A 22,445-nucleotide genomic window follows, 5' to 3' on the forward strand; every position below is an offset into this window, starting at 1 on the left:
TTCACCGATCGATCTTTGTCTCACTTTAATGGAAACTGGTGAGGCTGGTTCACAGCTCAACATAATGAAGTCTTAACACTGAGTACAGGAAGTCCTCATTAAATCCTACAGCAGACTTTTTTCCTGGAAGTGCGACCGACCTCTTTAAATATTTTTGAAAGATTATGAGACGCTCTAAATGAGAATATTCAAGTTTTGAAAATAATGATTTGGTTTCATTATATGTCTGAGATGTGTGTGACCACTGCAGAATAAGACTCTCTCATTAGCTACATATAATATCTACAGTTTATTGTGAGTGTGTTTGCAGATCAGATGATCAAAGAGGAGAACACATCAATTTGCTTCAAATAAGTGTGAAATGGATTGTTTTTACACTGTATAATTCCTCTCATTACACAGCAGGTGTAACAATATATTGAGGATTCGTGTTTTGTGAAAACAAAAAACATGACTGTGTGTGCCGTGGAGCCAGAAATTGATCATAATTTCATGTAGATGTAATCAGTTATGACTTCCAAAGTGTACTCTTTGTTTTCATTCAGAGGCAATTAATGCCCGAGGGGCTAATTAAATGTTATCACACTGTAAACTATCAGAGAGGTCTGCTGACGTGCTGATTTTCTAAAAGAAGATAATCAATCACGGTATAAAGTCAGTTGATCTGAAGATGCTGATTTGACTCTGCATTGAAAAATTTAATAAAGATATAGTTTAACATTTTATGAAAAGCTGGATGCAGCTACTTAGTTTAGCTTAGCATAAAGACTGGGAACAAGGGGAACAACTAGCCTGAGTCTGTCTGACATCAGTCAGGTTTTGCACTAATTAAATTAGGCTAAACTAAGCTAATTGGCTGCTTGCTGTAGCTACATATTTAGCATACGTACATGATATCAACATCATCACGGTAAGGGTTGCTGGGGGTGCGTTTATTTGTGCTGAACATAACTGCTATTAAACAATCGGAAAATAACTTCTCTACCCCCTCTCTTTCATTCACTGTCTATATTGCTCAACCACTGATCGCTCTCTCGCTCTCAAACCATCAGACACAAACCAACAGAAACTGTGAGACCGTGAGCCAGACACAGATTTAGAAGCTGGGCACATAAAATAAACAAAGCCAGAGAACAACAGATAGATTACCACAGTTTAGTCCATGAATCCATCTGGATAGCCTCTACATGTCATTTCAGGCTGATTGTGGAGGGCTTTGACGGTCTGATTGTCTAAAGCCTGCACTCTGTATCACACTGAAGCATGAGAAGACTCTATCGTTACACCATTACACTGCAGCAGACTGCATTTCTTATGACTGTGGCCTTTCGGGATTGATTGATATTTGTGATGTGAAGCAGAACCGAGAGAGATGAGGGACGAGGAGAAGTGGTCACTCTCGGTGATGCGACTCTTGTGTCTTTAATGGGATATAAATCTAATCTAGCCGACCAAATGCAGTCAATGAGTTATTGAATAAGTTAAAGCTCACTTGGCCTTTGACGGGTACAAATCACAGAGCTGGAAAATTACGGAATGATGGGCTGCTGTGGTACTTGTACACACAGACATACTATACTTTCAGGAACAGCCAGACCAGACCAGGCCTGTGTGTTACGTTTCGACCCGCCTGCTGCCGCCGACGTTTTGATGAATGGCCCTACTAACAGTAGATGACAGGATGGAATCCTGCTGCATCTCTTCATCAGTGGGGACTTGGATGTTTGAAATGGTTTTGCTTTTGTTTACTGTCTGCTGTTTGTTTGATGTTTCCTGGGAAGCCTGAGGGACGGGCATCTGGGGCAGAGGGGGCTGATGGGACTGAAGAAGTCACAAATCAAACTCATTATCTCTCGGTTAGTTCTCTCTTACCGTCTTTTTCTCTCTCAAGTGTTAACGCTGCTCTCAAGACACGCAGTGACAGTTAACGTTTAAATCCTAATGCCCCTCAGGGAATACACTGAACTGTGTGACTGTATTACTTTGTTTGCATCTGCTAAAATGTTCTTCAGAATTGCAAATATCTATATCGTTGTCTCCTCTTCCAGCTTTAACAAGAAGCGTACATAAAAAGACAGCGTAGGTTATTTAAGTGATTTACTATTACACTTCCATAGGGTTGGGAGACTTGTGGCTGAGACGGTCTAACTTTTATGTTGCTTTCACCAGCTGCTGTTTTGTTGATTTGATCTGATCTAAGGAAAATATATATACACATTTGTCTTTTAGTCTGATTCATGGACTGGAGGATAACTCACTGACAGGGCTGTAACAAAGTACATTTACTCAAGTACAGTGTTTAAAGAAGAAATTTGCATTTTTGTGATTTAGCACCCCCCAGTTTCAGAGTATAATACCACTGTGGTAAACATGGACAGCTGTACACATGTATTTCCTATGACTATATTACTTATGATCAAAAGCTAGTGAGTCAACAACTTTGCTAACAGCCAAACAAGTGGAACAACACAAGACATACAGTATATAATATTACTTAGTAGTCCAACAGCAGTCTGTCTTTCAGCCTTTTATTTCATCAAGCTCTCACCAATGACTGAAAGTCAGACCCAGAGTTACTCTTGTCTGGCGGTCTCTTGCTTGGTCACTCTCTCCTTTTCTCTTCTTCTTGTCTGTCAGTTTCCTCTTCAATCTTTTCGTCTCTGACATTATGTCCATAGAGGCTGCTGAGCTCATTTATGCCTGTTTGCCCAGCTCTGAAACCGGAAGAGCATTCGTCCACACCCCAGGCATCAAAAACCTCTTCTTCCTGGTGGTACACACTCCTCTGAACTCACAGTCCGGACAGCTCGGCTTACAAACTGAGCTAACATTAGCTAACAGCAGCTACAGTTCACAGCAGTTTACTTTACTGTCAATCAGTGCACTCTGTAAATCACCAAGAGTTGATGCAGAGCAGCTGGAGGACATCGGAGGGACACCTGACAACATTTTCTACATAAAAAAACATTTTTGAAAAAGTAATTACATTACTCTACGAATCACCCAGCAGCACTTTCATTTTGTTGGGTTTAGTTGCTGTAATGTAACCACTGAATTTCAAATTGTAACCACACAGATGGACTGCCTGTTTAAAGGGTAAGAATAGACTTTAAAAGAAAGAAAGTAGGCTTAAAAAAATGAAAGGGGAAGCTTTTAACACGACTATGTGAAAAGATACGTGTTAATAGAATCAGACTCCTCTCTTGTCAACAATCGCCTGACCACAGTCTGATCTCTGAGGCTCTACTCGTGAAGCTCTTTACTTCACTCCTCGTGTCTTTTTTAATCCTACATCCTATTATAATCCAATAATTTTGCACAGAGCAGGTTCACTTTTAATAAAGCCTCAAAATCTTCTGATCTTGGTGAGAGTACTTTCTCTTTTCTCCTTAAATTAGAGCAGTCTCCTGAAAAGCCTTTTGAAATCAGAAATGAGTTTCCCCCTGGATGAGGAAGTGTAGTATTTCTTTTATTTCCTCCTTCCTTTAGTGTACATGTATATTGCTGACTGTTTGTCTGAATCTGTAAATTATTTATTGTGTTTAAGTCTCTCCCGGAAAGCAGACTTTGATCTCTCTGAGACAGAAATTAAATCAGACATGAAAGATTATTGCATATACATTGCATGAGATTGCAACAGTGTGTGAAGTGGAATTAAAATAAACAACAACATGCCTTTATTATTTCTCCTTAGCTTTCTGCAAAGCAAAGTTAAACCATATCTTTGCGTGTCCTCACGTTTAACAGCTTCCAGTCACTTTTTGTCCGTCTTTGTCAGTCTCCTTGTCTGTCTCCCTGTCCCTTGTATGACCGCAATATATGCTGGGGGACAACGGGAGCGGACGTTGGCCATGACCACGGGCCTTAAATATCCACATGACATGAGAGTCAGCTCTAATGAAACACCAGACAGATGTCTTCATAAACTCTCTCCCATCGCAGTAGCACACAGTCTTCCTCACCCGAGATGGGGGTGACTTTGAGCCATCATGGATGTCCCTGGTGTGTGTGTGTGTGTGTGTTAGCCCAATGGTGATCAGAGTGACAGCTATTTGTCTGTGCTCCCCCTATGCTGTGGAGTTCGAGGGGTGACAGATCCTTAATATCCACGTTCATTAGAGAGCTCACTGGGAGCAAGTGTTAAACTGTATACGGTCAAGGAGACGAAGCTGAGTGGCTGCTTCATCACACAGACATGTTGGGAATACACACACACACACACACACACACACACACAGTGGACAGTCCTGGTCCATAAAGCCTATCATTATTTAATGAACGTCCTCCTTATCTCTCTGTCGACCTCAGAAAGACAGGATCACTCCTCCCACACCTCCTCCAGACCTGCTGCGATCCCTCCTCCCTGACTCCTGCTCTGGACTTATAGATGGGGATACATTGCAGATAAAATGGTGTTGTAATGCGCGCAAAGATCATTGTGTGCTTTCTTTTTTTTCTTTCACCAGATGTATAATTCTCATTTTGTTATTGCTGATGCTGAAGTTTCCTACTTGGTCTCTATGCTATTTGTGTTCTTTCTAACAATAAAAGTGTATAAGGGACTGCATTTGTGCACTCTGTTTTTGGATGAGGAAAAATGTGTAAACGCCGGCAGAACAGTCAGTTCAGTCAGACCACATCTGCGGTCGGTCTGGCTCACACTGCAGTTTAATCTCAGCCACGTGTAAATGCAACCTTTACAGTCTAGGATCTCTAGTGTGGGCACAACTGTGATAACAGAAATGACTATTAGTAGGAGGTGTAAATACAAAGGGCCTGTGATCAGATACCACTGACCAGATAATGTATCTGGATACAGATCATACATTAATACCAGGGGGAAATGGGGTTAAGGCAGGGGTGATTGCTCCAGGGAAACACTGAGACTCTTCTGCAGCCATCGAGGGGTGGAGGCGAGGGGATTGCAATCAGCGACTTCACCTCAAGATGCCACTAAATCTTACTCCTTTATATAATCATCAGGTACAGAATGCATAGGAAGGCTACAACTAGATCTTCTTTTAAAGTTTATCGAGAGTGTGAGAAGACAACCAGTAGTCCAGTGTGCATCTGTTAGTTGGTGGTATCTCGATTAAACATATTTACTATTTGTACTTTGTACTATTAAAGTATGAACACAGCTGAAACAATAAAAGTATAGTTTTGATACCTTATAAGGTCCTTCACATCTTATCATTAGTTTGTAATTCAGTTCAATTTTATTTATATAGCGCAAAATCATAACAAAAATTATTTCATGACACTTTCCATACAGCGCAGGTCTAGACTGTACTCTTTATATTATTATTTACAGAGACCCAACAATTCCACCGTGAGCAAGCACTTCTCCCTTTTAACAGGCAGAAACCTCAGAGTTTGTATTGTCCTTTATTAGTGCAAACTTTGCTTAGAAGTTTTATGAATTATTTATTTAATAAATTACAAAAACAGAAATTTGCCACATGCTGATCAATGATCCTTGGGTCAGATGCCCTCTTTGCCCAGTTAGTAATCCATGTTCAGGTCAAGATCATGGCTGTAGTGGTAGATAAGTCCAAATAAATTTAGTGAAGTGAAAAGAGAGTTTAATATTCACAGATCAACTGTTTCCATCAAGATCGATAAACTACAATTTGCCCGACGCTGCATTTACCACTACACTCCTGGTTAAGGTGATTATTTATCACCATCTTTTTTCTTTGTGAGGAAGAAGCCGATTAAGAAGATTAACTTTATTGATCCCTCAATGGGGGAATTCTTTTTTTCACTCAGGTTTTACATATATAAGCCTGAAATACAACCACACACACACATACACACACACGGCTGCAAATGTGGAGAGATAAACAACCATTTAGTGGCACCCTGGGAGCAGTTATGGGGTTCAGCACCTTGGCAGTGCCCAGGAGGTGAACTGGCACCTCTCCAGCTACCAGTCCACGCTCCATACTGTGGTCTGTGCTGGACATGAGCAAGACAAGTTTACAGTATTCGGTTTAGTCTTTTATGTCGAAGTCCATGTGTAGTGAATGTACTGCTGCTTGGAACAACATAGCCATCACTAGTGTCATTAATAGTACACTGCTTTTCCTACCATGCCATGTTAAAATTGAGAATCCATCGAGGATATGAGTGAATGTGGACGACTGAAACCGGTTCATCTGCACCGCACTCGTGACCCTAGTCAGCTGAGACAGTCTGATACAGCTTGACACACGAGGAGACAGCCGGAGCTTTGAGACTGAGGGAGCATGAAAACTAGCAGGGTGGTGCTCCATCTCTATCTGCCCCCATGGGGAGATATTACTGATTTGTACCACCGCATTACAGCTCTGCAGTTCTTTCAGGCAGTCAGGCCCTTGGACAGGTTCAGCTCTCTGGGATCCTAATGAGTTAGTGAACTAACATGAAGACTGCTTGTTAGCGACATCATATACCACTGTTATCTGGCAATTTAGGAGGAGGCACAGACCTCGGGTGTCTCTTACTTCCTGTTCCTTTCTTTGAAGCACTTTGGGGATCATACGTGCTGCTCCTCCTCATTTATGTCTGGCAATTCAAACTGCTTTAGCTCATTTCACTGCGAATAGTAAACACACAATCACTTTCTATGGAAGATGTAATAACCGGCACGAGCAGATGGGAGTGACTATCAAAGCGGGGTGCTTTTGAATGAAGGGGGGGAAATAAAACTCTGTGCTGTAGTCATACTGGTTAGAAAGCCTGAGGGCACGGGGGGGAATTAGCAGCTATAAATTACCACGTATTAACATGGCGACGTCTCGCACTGGTAACAACAGAGCCAGGGGAATTACAGTTTCTTGGTGTTTGTTTCCTGCGCTAACATCTGTGTGAGCTGCATCCGTGCGGTACACTTGGGAGGTTCGCATAGATAGAGCTGGCAAGAACGCCAGCTCCCTCCTCATTCATAGTTAATGTGCCATGATAGAGCCATCAGGATTTTGTGCTGATCTGGAGTTTGCCCTTGCATGTGTCAGAGGAGACCTTGGCACGTGGTTTCATCCTTGTGGATGTACATACACGCTTGATGCAGAAGCTACCGACACTGTGGAGAGGAGGCAAATACGAGGCGTTAATGTGTTTCATTTATGAGCTGAAGCATCTGGTGAATAATTTAAAAGCGCTATCTCACGCATCAGAGTCACACTGAAGCTCTATGTCATGTTTTATAATGCCATTTTCCATTACGGGCTGCCTACTGTTTCACAGACCTCTTTTCCATGCGACTGCTTTAAGTGTTACATAAACCATGAAAGGGAGCTCCCCCTTTGGATATCCTCTTCTTCTTTGTCGTCCCGCCGTTTGTTTCAAACAACTGCCAGAGCTTTTTTGGATCTCTATCCACCAGCTTTTTGTCTGGGGAAATCCACCTCATACGTTTTAAATATTTCTTCCACTATTTGCTCTCCAGCTTTGTGACTGTAATGGACACTTGGTGCTAAAGCTCCCCTCCTCTTGCACACCCGCACCGTCTATCTGTTTTTGTCTCTCTTTTCTTTTCATCTCTTCGACTGTCTCTCCAACGCTCCTCTCTCTCTATATTTCTCTACAGCTACCACACTTGGGCTTATTTGGCAGCTCCTCCGTACCCTGGTGTGTAAAGCTCTCTTGCCTGTAACTGACACTTCAATGGGAATCTGGGTGCAAAGAGGAGCTGGTGGGTGAAAAGGGGAGACGGTAGCCTAGCTGTGACTCACTCGTGTACTATTCTCCTATTGATTAGCCTCATGCCACTCGTACACTGACTGCTGATTTATGTGGGCAGATGTGCGGCTTATAAATGGAGGAACTGTTTTGAAGCTGTCCGCCTATAGATTTTTATTTTGAATTTATTTAGCCACAGAGCTCCGGTTTGTGTATGTGTGGGAGGTTGTATTTGTGTGTTTTCTGCATGTGCTGCATGTCGACCAGAGCCTGTGTGTTCTCGGTGCTTCATTCTGCCTCCGTGTACAGCAGCCCAGCACCATCAAATAATCACACCTAAGGGTCTTTTTGTCCCTTTGTAGAGAAATGAGTTATTTACTCATAGAAAATGAATTTTCCAAACCTGCTGGCCAGGTCTGCTTTTTTTTTTTTTCTTCCATCTGATGCACACACACACACATACACACACCTTTCTCTAATTAAATGTCAAAAGGCAGGGTATGAAAATCAATGCGGCATTGTGTGCAGAGAGAATGCAAGGCAGCTAATTCAAAAAGGCAAAGAAGTGCCGTGGAGCTGATTATTTGACAAGTCCATTGCTAATGAAATCTACCCTCAAATCAGTTGCAACCCCTCCGCTCTACCACACACACACACACACACTCACACACTCACCAAGTGGGGAAATAGCAGTGACATGGGATGAAGTTGTCAACGCTAAAAGGGCTCACGGCTTGATTTAAGGTTATGTAAATGAGATATTAGTGCTTGATGCATAACTGTTCTGTTCTGTGGAAGTCTGTCTTGCAGCCCTGCCGAGGACTTGAGGACAGCTGGTAAAGTAACGCCTACAGTGGTCGCCTGGGAGGATTGGTGTCACAGGCTGGTGGAGGGTGGGAAGTATGTGAATAACTCTCTGGTTCCTCCATGTTTCACCTTCTCTCTCTGGCTTTGTCTTTCTCCCCTGTGGCTCCAACACTATAGCACTCTCTCTCCGTTTGCATACGTTCATTTGCTTTCTCTCTATCCATTACTCCCTTCATCTCTGTGCAACTATTCCCCTGAGACAAACACATGCTGTGTGACTGACTTCTGGCCCCTGACTGCGTAGTGAGGTCCCCCACCCAAATCAGACTTACAGCCTCTGGCACAAAGGTAGAGCAGACAGATGCCTTTACACCTTAACATGTTCAGTGTTTGGTCATATTTAAAACACATTCCTGGATTTTCAGTGTCAAAACACACTTTCTGGACCTCCCCTTGGATTTGACTTCTCAGTGCCAAATAAAAAAATGTGTTTTTATGCTCTGCTGGGCTGCTGAGGAGCACAGACAGCAATCCAGGAGCACACACACAGTTCTGTGCTTAGCATATGCTCAAATGTACGGTTTGAATCATGCTTCACGATGTGTATACATGTGGAACCACTCATGACCATAAACACCAACAAAGCCCCAGTGGTACACAGGTGCAATTATGAATAAAGCAATTCACAATGAAAGACAGCACAAAACATGGAAGTCATATCCGTGACGTCACCCACAAGCATCTGAAGAGCCTACGTAAAGCTCAGAGTGTGGTCGCTCTGGCTGTCAGCCTCCTGGCTAATCTAAAAAAGGGCAAAGAAGTGGAGTGTAGGTGGAGCTGAGGCAGGCTGAATCATGTCTGGGTGCTCAAACTAGCCATCTGTAGCTACACCCATCTGTCAGTCAAAGCAGCCATGATGTTAATTCTGCATAACTTTGATCCTTAATATCATTTGAACAGGTGTGTTACTGTATATAGAAATTCACCCTCGGTACAGTTGTTATGAACAGATAAATTCGCTATAGAGGTCAAAACAGTTTTTTGTACCAGGCTGTAAACATGAAGTGAAGTTGGGCTTTTGTGTGGTGCTTGAGTTCTGCCAAAAGAGTTCCCTGTGCAATAGTCCTGCTGATTTGCATGTTGTGGTGTATCTGTTGTCACCGTAGGTTTCTTCAACAGAGACATTTAGAGAGTTATGACGGATTTCAGTGTTTTTTCAATTATACACACTCAGATTCGTTTGCAGGCTTTCACAACCTCTCAGTTCCTCACTGCCGACTCCTCGTGTGGTTGTGTCTGGATCGTCTCTCCCAGGTCCAGCACGCTACTGTGTTAAAAAGGGGAGAGTGAGTAGACTGGATGCAGTTGTGCTAATCGCCTCCCCTGGTGCTGCTCTCCTGAGCCCCCTCCACACCGCTCCCCTGCTGCCGATGCACTACGCCCCCTCCACAATGTAATTTAGCATTTTAGTTTCTGTTGTATTATCGTTTTCTGTATAATGTATGTACAGGAACAGTTTCGTATCTTTGTTTTTGTACTTGTGTTGTAGTCAGGGGCACAAGATAAAAACAAAACAAGTGAAGATCCTATCTGGGATAATAAAATGATTAATTATAACTGAATCTCATTAACAGAGCTGCGGTCTCTCAGATCAGTTCAGTCTGTACTAATAATGAACTGTTGATTTCACCAAGACAGGGATATTTTGTATTATGAAACTGTTAAAACAAATTCAACAATTAAATCTGTAATCTTTTAAATTACACTGGTGTTTCTGTGCCCAGCTTCTATAACACTGGGGAACACAATTTTTGTTGAGTTAGGTTTGACAGCTGTTTTTAACTAATTTTTGGGTGCGGAATCTAAAACTGATCTCAGTTTTCCGCTATCACGTCAAGTTTTTCAACTATAGGATCCCTGTTTTCTTAAAAAATATGAAAAATACTGTACATAACAGATATGTGCTTGTTTTCACTAAACGAAAGTGACAATGATCTTTTTGCTCTCACCAAACCATGGGGATACCAAACCATGGGGTGCCAACTTTTCACGTGTTCGTTTGGTCCACATCCGTAAACTCTCGACACACTGCTTGCCACTTTGTGAGGAGCCCCCATGGCTTTGTCTGGATCACCGAGTTTTACTTTAAAATATGCAAAATATGCTTGTGTTTGACAAATGCACTGATGTTTGCTTGCCTCTGACTTGGAATGGTGAAACTACCACAAATATAGCAAAAGGAGTCAGGGTTGTTTAGGCATTTATGACGAGAATAGCAGGAGCAGACATGATCTGGAACAAAGGAAATATATACCTATGTGAATAAAACACTAAGATGGAAGAGTTACAAGCTTTGAAAACTACAAAAACGGCATGAAACGAAATAGAACTCATAACGGTATGCCCATGGTTACAAGGTTAACAGAAAAGCCAGCACAAATCCACTTAATTCCTAGCTATTTGTTTGCAGATACTGATAGTGCTGACCTATTGGGACACACCTATCACCGGACTGTCTCAATTGTGACTGCACTGCACAGTTGCCACGTAGCTGTAGATGAGTCCAATCGTGATCAGCTGGCAAGTCTTAGTTACTACAGCTAATCAGTGAAGTTTTGCTTATCTGGAGGGTAAGCTGTGGAGAAAAAACACGACATGCTAGAACAAAACTGACTGCAATTTTGGAATCAGCATGCCGATTTTAGTTTTTTTCAAATTGTTCCCCAGTGTTATAATTGAACCTCATTAACAGAGCTGCGGTCTCTCAGATCAGTTCAATCTGCACTAATAATGAACTGTTGATTTTAACCAAGACAGGGATATTTTATATTATGAAACTGTTAAAACAAATGCAACAATTAAATCTGTAATCTTTTAAATTACACTGAAGTGTTTCTGTGCCCAGCTTCTATCATTTATTTGAACGTCATGTAAAGGGAAATCCTAACCTTTCCCTATACTGCATCTGTGTGTATTTATTTTGAACAAGACACTTGGGAATGTGTCAAATAACAATTTGATTTAGCTACAGTGATTTTTCAGCTTAGAGAGCCAAACTTTGGCATTATACAGTATTTTAAGGGAACTAACAACCACATCCACATTTCAGACAAACCACTAGCAATAAATGAAATGTGAAAATGTTGCAGAGCATGATGTAAAACATAAAAACACCAGCAGCATTGCAGGGACACTCTAAATGAGAATCATGTCAATAAATTCTTTGCTCGAGTGTGGGAAGGTTTTCTGCATGTCTGCTTTTATACGCTACAGTGTCTTATTTTATGTGTCCATGATGTTTTTCATCTTTATCTTTCACTGTTATTGTCCACAACAAAAAAAACTCACCATGAGTGCTCCCAGGGCTTTTCAATACAACATTCAGAGAGTGTTCCTCTTTGTAAATGAGCCTGTACGTGCACAAACAGATGGATGTAGGTGGTAACAGGTGAAATTCATCATTATCCATCACGTTATGGTGTGATTACTCGCATTTGATTAATAGGCTACCTATTCTTTTCATTGTTTGGACAATTCCTACACTCCTCATTTAGAACTTGTTTTATACCAGCTGCTTCTAAATAAAAAATCCCAGAAGACACACTCATGTACACAAACACTATACCCCACAAGCACTTCACATCCACTGCATTTATTTCCCTCCAAATGGCAGCTCAGGACTTCCTCCACCTGCCCACATGACATGACAGACGTGAGACAGATGACAGACTGCGTCAGTGAGCTGCTGCCGTCATGTCAGTCTTTTGGCATTATCATCTCTTTCTCCCACAAGCCCGCTGTCCAGATGATTGCATCAATCTGTCCTCTGAAGCCTGTTTCATTGCATTTTTGAGATAACCTGACATCACTAAGCACATGCAAACATTATATACCTGAAGATAGTGAAATTAATTTAAAAACTATTTCTCAAAAAAAGATGAAAATTGTTTTCTTTCTACTTCCTGCTGTTGGGTCTTAAATCTTGTAAACTGAAAAGCTTTAGCACATACCAGCCGCTGGCTATCAACCACAAGGCCATCGCTCTTATTCATCTGAGCCATTGGCGAAGACAAACTCAAAGAGGCTTTTTTAAAAAGAAGAAGAGGTGCCAGAGGAAAGAGCAGCAGCAGTACTATGTTGTTGATAAAAAGACTAAGCAGTGCTGGCAATTATGTACTAAGAGGACAGGTGACAATTAAAACATGACAGTGTGCGAGAAAGATAAAGGGAGATTATCTGGGCAGTACTGACACAACAACAACAGCAAAGCTGGGGGGAGGACAGACTTCTCAAAAACAACCTGTTCTTTTTCATCCTGACGGCTTTGTCAAGCTTATGAATTAGTTGTAGCTTCAGCTTTGTGTTCTGAACCTCATTTAACCAAAACTTAGATACATTTGCACACCAAGAATATAAAATATAAGTGTTAAAGATATCTTGTCAGTAACTAAATTAAAGACATATGCATTTTAAACAAAAGTATAGTTATACTGCTGATGTTTTACTTGAGGTTGACAAGATAAAAGATCTTCAGGATGAAAACAGTTTGTGTAAGCTGTGTGTTCAGTTATTCATTTTCTTTGTATTGTACAAACTGCAATGATTGAAGAGTGTCCTGTTTCCTGTGAAATGGCTGCACCACAGCCTAAACACTCTGGTGTACAGACGCTACAATATCAGATTGGCTGTACGGTTGTGTTTTAGTTTGCTAAGAAGAAAATTGACTCAGTCATTCGGATTACTTTATTGTTTTACCTTTTTACCTAACTGTATGAGCAGCAGTTTGGATCTGATATATATGATTTTAGGGTATTGCGACATGACAACAACAAAAACGTATTTAATTAATTCACTGTGCATTTGAAACCAAATAACACACTGATTCAAAGTAGCCAAAGAGAGCTGATCACTTTCTTTGCACATTAAAAAGTGGAAGTGTGTCCTCTGCAGCCTCGAAACTTAAAGGTCGAGTGTGTAAGATTTTGAATAGGATCTATATACAGAATATGAAAAAAATTAAATACAATATACATCATTATGTTTTCATTACTGTAAAATGAAAATAAAATTTGTTTTTATCTTAGAATAAGCCCTTTATGTCTAAATATGCTGTGGGTCATCTTCCACACAGTCTGCCCAAACCCCCAGGACGAGAGTCAGGATTTGAAGTCAATTAAAGCAATGATGTCCATCATGCACAATGGCCCAAAAGACTTTTTTCCTTAAGTTTACATTGTTAATGAAGTGGCTGTAAAATCACTATTTGACAGCCACTTCATTACCAATGTAAACTTAAGGAAAAAAGTCTTTTGGGCCATTGTGCATACATCTTTTGAGTGTCACAACCCCCTCAAAATGACAGCATTTGGTTCAGTAACCTTTGGAAAGTGTAAAAGTTAGCGCAGAGATAAATGGGAAGTTACCTGCTCAGGAGCATTTAGTGGGTGGACGTCTCCACTATGTTTGGGCAGAAGCATAATCAAACCTTTTTATGTGCCACTATGCAGCTTCAATAACTGTGTCCAGTCCTCTTTATGCATCCACCATCTTTCTACAGTAGATGAGCAAACAAAATACTGGCTCTATGTAGGGCCTTTTGTGTTGTTGTTTTTTTCACATTTTGCGACCACTGTAGTTTCCCTATCACCACCAGGATGGAGAGGATGAGGCGAGGGGTTGTAATCTGCAACTACACCACTAGATGCCACTAATGCTACAGTCTAGTCCTTTAAGTTAACTAGTGGTGGCTTGCCAATGTGTATATATCCCATTTTTGTAAATAATATGGTAGAAATAATACTGTGAAATAAACAAATGCAGTCAGTGAAAGTCACTGAAGTTCTATTGTTACATTCAATTGCAACATAATGAGGTATTTCCTCGTTAAACTCCCCCAAAATCTGATGCAATGTAATTGTAAGAGGCAGTGACGGTGTGGTGACTAACTGTAGCCGTGCTGTAATAAGCTCCTGAAAAACAAAAGTGCAGTTAAACTGCTTTTTTTTTTAAAAACTAATAACAGCTAATAATTACAAACAACTAATTGTGCTCACACAATCGACTAGAGGGAAACTAATGAACAGATAATCACATGCACTCACAAAATTCTGCGCCCCCCGTCCTTACCGTGCCCTGTTAAAGAGCCTATTCAGAGGGAACGGTAATGATTCAGCCGTCCAATCAGGAGGCTGCCCCAGATACCCAGCAGGTCTAAAGGACACACATTTAGAAAAAATCAGGGCAGAAGTGTTGCATTTAGAAGACTAAAAATACACTATCAGACCCTCTACTGCTGTTTCTAATGTGTACAGTAAAATAATGACGTGAGTGTTTCGCCATGGGACCACAAGGCCTGCGCACTGTCTGCTCATCCTCTGACGCCGATGATGGACTCTGTATGTGATGATAGATCATCTCATTTCATGCATGTGACAAAACTGCACTCTGAAAACAATAACATCAAAGCCCCGCGGCTGTATTTTTTAAAAGATTGAATAATGCATTATGTTGAGCGTACTAAACTATCCTCAAAGCATAAGCAAGTATTTGTATTTGTGTTTGAGGAACCTCTGTGTTTGTGTGACAAATAGCACCAAGAATCTTATGAAACCATATTAGTTTTGATTTTTTGTCTCTCTGACTGACTGGATGTCTGCTCAGAAATATTCACAGCCCTCAAGTGTAAGATGATAATTTGATGAGAGAGCAGAAGACGGACAGCTTTTACAAACTCTGGCTCTCACAGCCGAGTCTAACTCCTCTGTATGGATGTTAGATGGCTTAACACTTGACACATAATATACTGTACTCATGTGGGATTTATCACCTGGCAGGTGGTTGCCAAAAATTTCCTGGATCTTCTTTTTTTATTTTATTTACAGCATAAAAAATAACCTCTGAGCTCTTGAAAGCCTTGGCTTTCTTCACTCATTATCAGAAGTGTCTCTCAAACAAAGAGAACAGCCCAGAGGCTTTGCATGGCTTGCATCACTGTTCGGTTTCTTGATTGATTCATTGATTTTTTTTTCGTTCTCAAAACTCTTTGTTAGTGACCGAGGGGAAAATTGCCTGCAAGGATTTATGGCCTCATTTGGATGAATGTGTTCAAGAGTCGATTTACATTTCAAATGGAAACATTACCTTTCCTTTCCCAGGATCAACTGACTGTTTATGAGCGACTATAAACGCAGACACAGTAAAGACGTCACCTTAGTGTAAATTTTATGGTGCCATGGTGTGCACCCACTCACTCCTGACAGTCCACCTCTCCGCCTTGACATTGATTTGGCCTGGATTTCCCGGTGCAGGAGTCTGACAAAGCCTTAAAATAAACTGTGAGATAAAAAAAACTTTAAATTGTGAATTCAAAAATGATGCAGTCACAACAATTTCTAACTTTCGTAATTTTAGCAGCTTCTTCTTTTTTTTAGCAGCTGTTCTGGAGCTTTCTGTCATTTCACATGGTCTTCATCAGCAGATGAAGTTTACTTGGTTGTCATCGAAGGGTAGATATTTAGATTTCGACTTTTTTCTCAGCACTTTTGAGGCATTTTATGTCTTTATTCAATACAGTGTAGAGACGAAACATTCCCAGTTGGACTTGAACTGATGAAAGGTGGTGGTTGTTGTTCTTGACGTCTTAATGCCACTAAGCCAGTCTGAAGACATCTCTGAAGACACTAACTGATTTGCATCCTTTAGGAGTGCAAACGTTTGGACACTACTTTGATTTTGTTAAAATAGACGTAAAGCAAACACGTATATAGTTTTCAGAGTACAGGTGTACAAATGTTGTTGAACAGGGTTTCAAATCAGGGTGGAAGTTCCTTTTAGTTTAATGTCTTGTCCATTTGTGTCTAAAAGTTGAGGTTCAATGTTGCTGATGAAGATAATTTGATATCAGAGCAGCTACTAAATGGACTATGGGGGCATCAACATTTAAACATATCACTAAAACCATCACCTGATAACCTGATGTATCCTGTTTCTTTGTATTCTGAGCTGAAATAAAGTTTTCTGTTAACACTTGGACAGAGTCGTTTTTGTTTTTTTTGCTACACATGCAGCTATGGTTTATAAAGACTTTAATGGTTTTGGTCCCACCCATTCATCAGATTTGTTTTTAACCTATGAACGCTCTAAAAACATCTTCTGGTAGTGGCATTTTAATTATCCTTGAATTCAGAATAAAAACCCCACAGTGAGGCGTCCTTTTCTTATTGCGGTCCACTCTTTGTGGAAGAGCCTCCCTGAAGACCTGAGGGCAGCGGAGACTGTTGGTATATTTACAAAACACAATACCTGTCTTTTTAGTCTGGCTTTTACTCAAACTATATATATTTACTTGCTTATCTGTACATTTTAATCTGTTACATTAATACTACTATTGTGTATTTAGTTCATTTTTATCTTTTTATACATTTAATTGTGTTTTACTATCATTTATTTTATTTTATTTTATTTTATTTTATTTTATTTTATATTTTTAAGCCTTCCTCTGGTGTTTCTTCACTGCAAAAATAATAAGATAGCATTTCCTTTGTTTGTGTTTATAAATGTGGGTGTAGAGGACAGGGGGGGCTGTTTTATAGTGTGAAGCACTTTGTGTTACATTTCATTGTATGAAAAAATAAGTGCTTGTATTGTATTGTATTATATATACTATAATATATATATATATATATATATATATATATATATATTATATATAATAATAGATATAGATATATAGAATATAATTATGTTAATTGATTGGTGAAACAATAAGGCAAATACTTGTTATTTAGCATTCATAAGCAGAATATAATGTTAATTATTGGTTTATAACAACTTTATAATCTATTTGTCTCCAAATGTAACTCCTCTAATGATGCATCCATAACTGGTGTATAAACAGATAATAAATGCATGTATGAACAAATGCTAACGGCGCATTATAAAGCATTTATTGAGTGTTTATACACATGCACAAATCACTGAAGTGGAGAGTATCATAAAATTCCAACTGTGTTATATTGTTAGTGTGATTATAGTTATGCTATACCGTGTTATCAAGCTGCTCATTCATCAGTTCACAAGAGGAGTAACAAATATAAATCATGAAATTAGTGTGTGTTATGAAGCATCCATGAAGTGTTATCATACAATGTGAGACACAGGGAGTTCAAATAAAGTGTCACCGGTGAAAATGGAGCACAGAATGTTTGGACAGATGCTTAAAAGCATAAAAACATGAAGACTATCTTCCATTTTTCCACTTACACAATCAAGTGCCTGCATCCAGTCTAAACATCCCCGCTGCCTGTGTGCTCTAAGTGCCTGAGCTTTGTAATACAGTCTTCATAAGACCTGCATTGTTTACAGTTAAAGAAGAAAGAGGGGGGTAAAAAAAAAAAAAAAAGCACACAACGCAGAGGCCGTGCAAGTAATTTGTGTGTGTATAAGGGTAAGTGTGTGAGTGTGCAGCACAGTGATCCCTTGTCAGTGGAAAGGAGTGGGAGGAAGCCGAGTGAACCAGAGGTGCATTTTGATGGCAGGAGTGTGTGTGTGTGTGTGTGTGTGTGTGTGTAGTATTGACTCTGAAAGAACATGTTTTATAGATGCATGCATACAGTATAGGCTGGACATCAGCACTCACACACACACTCACACACACACACACACACACACACACACATATAAAGACACAGCATGCATCAGTGGCGTTTCCATGGATCTTTGTGAGAGGACCACAGTCGCTCCTCAGCAGTTCAATCGTGGGTCTCCAGTGGGCAGCAGCAGTTAAACTCTCTGGTTAAAATCTGGTTTCTACACTGTACGGGTTAGATCAACAGTGAGCCTGCAAATATGTGTGTGTGTGTGTGTGTGTGTGTGTGTGTGTGCAGCAGTTTATAGTACCTGTCTGAAATGAGATTCAAAGGTCAGCTTGGCTCACATCAAACACACACACACACACACACACACACACACACACACACACACACAGACACACACACACACACATTAAGAGACGGACAATAACATGGTGTGTTACAAGTCATTTCACCTCCACTCATCTCAAATCCGCCCACATGTCAGCTGTCTGACTGTGATTCTATGCAGATCTGCTCACATGTGAACAGTCCAAACCAACATTTCCAACCCATCATGTGTTGTTTCATCAGATGACAACACACACACACACAGTCAGCCTCAACACAAACACAACAGACTACACAACGTCTCCCCAACAACACAGGTTCAAATCTGAAGCCTGAACAACACAACACACACACACACACACACATGCCTCTGCAATCTCTCCACGGTTCGTTTAATTAGGCAATAAAATCTCTCTCTCTGTGAAGCTGCTGCTGCAGGTCCAGGATCAGTGGAAACGTCCCTCTCATTGCACATAAACATAAACTTACCCGCTGTGACTCGAGAGACGCTGAGACAGCTGAGGACGAGCAGGAAAAATCTCTCCATCTTTCTGACGCTCGGACGACGTGCGGTCCCATTTACTCCGGCCGGGGTTGCCGTGTTAACCGGCGGGCTGGTTGTGCCGTGTTGTGCTGCTTGGCATTCACGTCAGTTCATGCGTATCGTCTCGACTGTGAGGGGGGGAAAAAAAGGTGGGAACAAACGGACGGTCTGTCGGCGGCTCCTCAGCACCTCGGACAGCGCGTTTCAGCACCAACACCTCCGCTCAGACAACAGCCCCGAGCCGCCGCCGACCAGCGAGCAGCCACCGGCGAGCTGCCAGTGAGCATGATCATCGTCTGGAGCTGTTTTCTTTGCGTCCTCCCTGATCTGCTCTTGCTGCTCCTACTGCTGCTGGTGCTGGTGGTGGTGGTGATGCTGGAGGTGGTGCTCACCACCGCTCGGCTGCTGCTGCTGCTGCTGCTGCTGCAGAGTGAAACGTGCTGGCTTTGTATATGAGCGCCTGGACTGTCCCTGCCTGTCACACTGACTCCTGAAGGCTTTTTACAGTGAGAGAGGAAGGTTGCAAGACAGCCGAGACAAGCTGGATGAATAATCCACAAGTTATGTCATGAAATGTCAAAAAAAATAAAAATAAAATCACATTTTCTCCACATACAGGCCTATGTTCAACTGTCCAATGTTATTTAATAGTTAAGGCCTATGTTTGATTTAGTAGTTTTGCCTTTCCACGCATATTTCACGACAAAAAACAAACAAAACAAACAGCTGTTATTATCTAGTATGCAAACTTCCTCCAGGAATCCGGACGCACAGGAGCCACAAGCTGATCAAACGCAAACTTTGTCACCAAAAGACTTCTCCTTTGATCGAACATGGCTACTCTCACTTTGTCTCTCTCTCTCATCCTCCTGCTGTTTTTGCCCACTTGGTGAGCCAGTACTCTGAATTACTGCTGCCCACTCATAGATTAAATATGCATACACTGGCCCACGCAAACAGTCTCATGTGCACAGATAAAGTCGTTTTTTGTTTTTTTTTCCACTTCTAAAACAAACACGTGCCTCTTGACTTTACCACTGAGTTAACCCCCCCCTACCCACCACCTCCACTACCACTCCCAAACGCCCATCACATTGTTTGAAAAGCACCGTGAGCGCACGGTGAAGCGGGTAGAGAAGTGGATAAAGTGTGCATACAGTACCTGATAGTTTCCCTGCAGCGCGCTGTGGACTTGAAGCTTTCCTGGATTTGTGTGTGTGTGTTTGTGGGTTTAGAGGAGGGGGGTTTAAGTCCCGAGTCAGGAGACCGGCACTGTCCCCTAGCTGTGTCCCCAAGAAGTGTTTTCCTCACCCCGCTGTGCACCTCGATTCATAGCCCTCTGCTTCTGACGTGTTTCAGAGGACGTGTTTGTTGGTGGTGGAGAGATTATTGTTCTGTTTTTTTTTTTTGGCATACTCTGTCCTCCATCTATGCGTGTGTGTGTGTGTGTGTGTGTGTGTGTGAGAGAGAGAGGGAGAGAGGGAGAGTCACAGAGTTTATCTGAACACAAAGAGACGTACTGTACCAAACACCTCTATCATCACCTTCATGTATCCATGAGCAGCAGCGCTGGGGGGAGTAAAAACACACCTTTACAGATAAAAGTCCTGCAGTACAAAAGTATGGAAGTATTATTGTCTAAATATAAAGTCACCTTGTTCTGATTAAAGCAACATTGTGTAACTTTTCTACCAAAAAATAACAGATTTAAAATCATTTTGTTATTCCCACTCTGCACCCTGTACGCCTTTTCCTGTACTATGTAACTTTGTGCATGATCTCCAGTGAGAAATGAGTAACTCTTTGCGGCACTAAGTCACACACCACCAACTATTTCACTGATTTAGGTGAAACTGGATTATATTTTATGGAGAAAATGTTTTCTGGTTTTCCCTCTGATATCCTCTGGCTGCTACTCATCAACTCTCTGTGATTTACAGAGTTTCCTGATGGACAGTAAAGTAAACTGCTGACAACTATAGCTGTTAATTCAGTTTGTTGGCCATTGTACCCAAACTGTGAACTCAGAGCACCTGAGTTGTGTTTTGGACTACTGGGAAGAAGAGGTTTTCAGGTAATGCAGACGGGGACCAGAGCAGGGCAAGTGGGCCCACGTATCTGGGCAGCCTGGACATAACATCGGGGATGTTGCCAGCGGAAGTTCAGAAGAGAAAAGGAGAGAGTGATGTCACAGTTTACGTTCATCACAGTAAAAGCAAAATCATACATACTTAAAGTTGGACATAAAATCTAATCTAATACACATTGTTTGTTGCTGTCTGACATACCATTTCCATCCTTAAAGAATACTTTTATGAGGGTCATCAGGACAGGCCAGCCTTACTCTCACCAGGCCTCTCGCCTCTGGTTCAGCGTCACCTGCTGATTAAAGTTTAAAGGTGCAGCACATACATAAATTGGGCCAGACAGTCAACAATGTTGCCTTCCAAGATGTCTCCTGCTTTTGATGGGTTCATAGGAGGAAAAACATGTTTTTCCTGAAGACATGGACATCTTTGAATGCATCAGCAATGTTCTGACAGAGTGTAAGAGAAAAGCATACCCTGTTTGAAGAAGTTGGAAGAAATTCCTCCTGAAAATGACCTTAAGTCCCCATCAGACAGTGCAGCTCAGTACACCATACCCTTAGCAAAAATGGTCCACATTAATTTATGATAACTTAAGTCCCCTTAACAACGACAACAAGAAAAATAAAATGCACCCTCATTTGGCTGTTATAGTCCAAAAATTCTTAAAGTGAAGTAGAAGAACCTCAATGTTTTTCTGAAGTACAGTACTTCAGAAAAATGTGCTTTATTTAAAATGTTGCTCTTCACTGAGGCTTGCAGTGTTACAGACTACCATTGCAGGAAGTTTTGGAACAGATTGAGCATTTTCTTAACAGATTGTGCACAGAACAAATCCAGAGCCAAATTTGGGCACGTTGTGATCGTGTGGAGGACAGCTTCTATTAGATTTAAATTAACATTTTAATTCCCAGTAACAGACATTTTAGTCAGGCACCACACAACAACACATGACACACTTCAGGTGTTTGTATCCTGCCTATCGAGAGACCAATCAGTGCAGAGCTGCATGGATGATACTTATTTTTAGGGAATATTAGACAAAATAGAGAAACACAGATAGAAAAAATATATTGTTAAAGAACATGTTGAATTTTCTACATTAGACTGGAAGCAATTATCAAAATGTACAAGAATCATGTAAATTATCCAGTGTCAAAGTCCCAAAAACTGCAGTTCCTCGAACAGCCACTTGAGGCTGGCTACTGAACAAGTCTGTCTCCATAAGCTCCCATGTTAAAATGTCCAACTTCACAGCAGAAATAAACATGTTCACAGTCTGGTACAAAAAACTGTTTTGATCTCTTTGGTTAATTTCCCCATATAGTTCATTCTTTTAACACACATCTGTTAAAATTAAAGTTATTAAAGTTATCCATAATTAAGAGTGTGGCCGCTTTGATTGACAGGTGGGTACTATCA

The 22,445-nt window shown here is 41.0% G+C and overlaps 1 protein-coding gene across 2 annotated transcripts in view; it reads right to left on the minus strand.

The window, feature by feature from the left end:
* Positions 1 to 19,269, minus strand: part of fndc5a (fibronectin type III domain containing 5a) — a 35,588-nt gene extending 16,319 nt beyond the window's left edge. For both annotated transcript variants that reach the window (XM_019266363.2, XM_019266364.2), the window contains exon 1: positions 18,882 to 19,269. In XM_019266363.2, the coding sequence (XP_019121908.1) occupies positions 18,882 to 18,939 (58 nt within the window). In that variant the 5' untranslated portion in view covers positions 18,940 to 19,269. The remainder of the gene's footprint in view (positions 1 to 18,881) is intronic.
* Positions 19,270 to 22,445: the final 3,176 nt, after the last annotated feature.

Source organism: Larimichthys crocea, chromosome XXIV (assembly GCF_000972845.2).
Source record: "Larimichthys crocea isolate SSNF chromosome XXIV, L_crocea_2.0, whole genome shotgun sequence".
In the NCBI taxonomy this organism is placed as follows: domain Eukaryota; kingdom Metazoa; phylum Chordata; class Actinopteri; family Sciaenidae; genus Larimichthys; species Larimichthys crocea.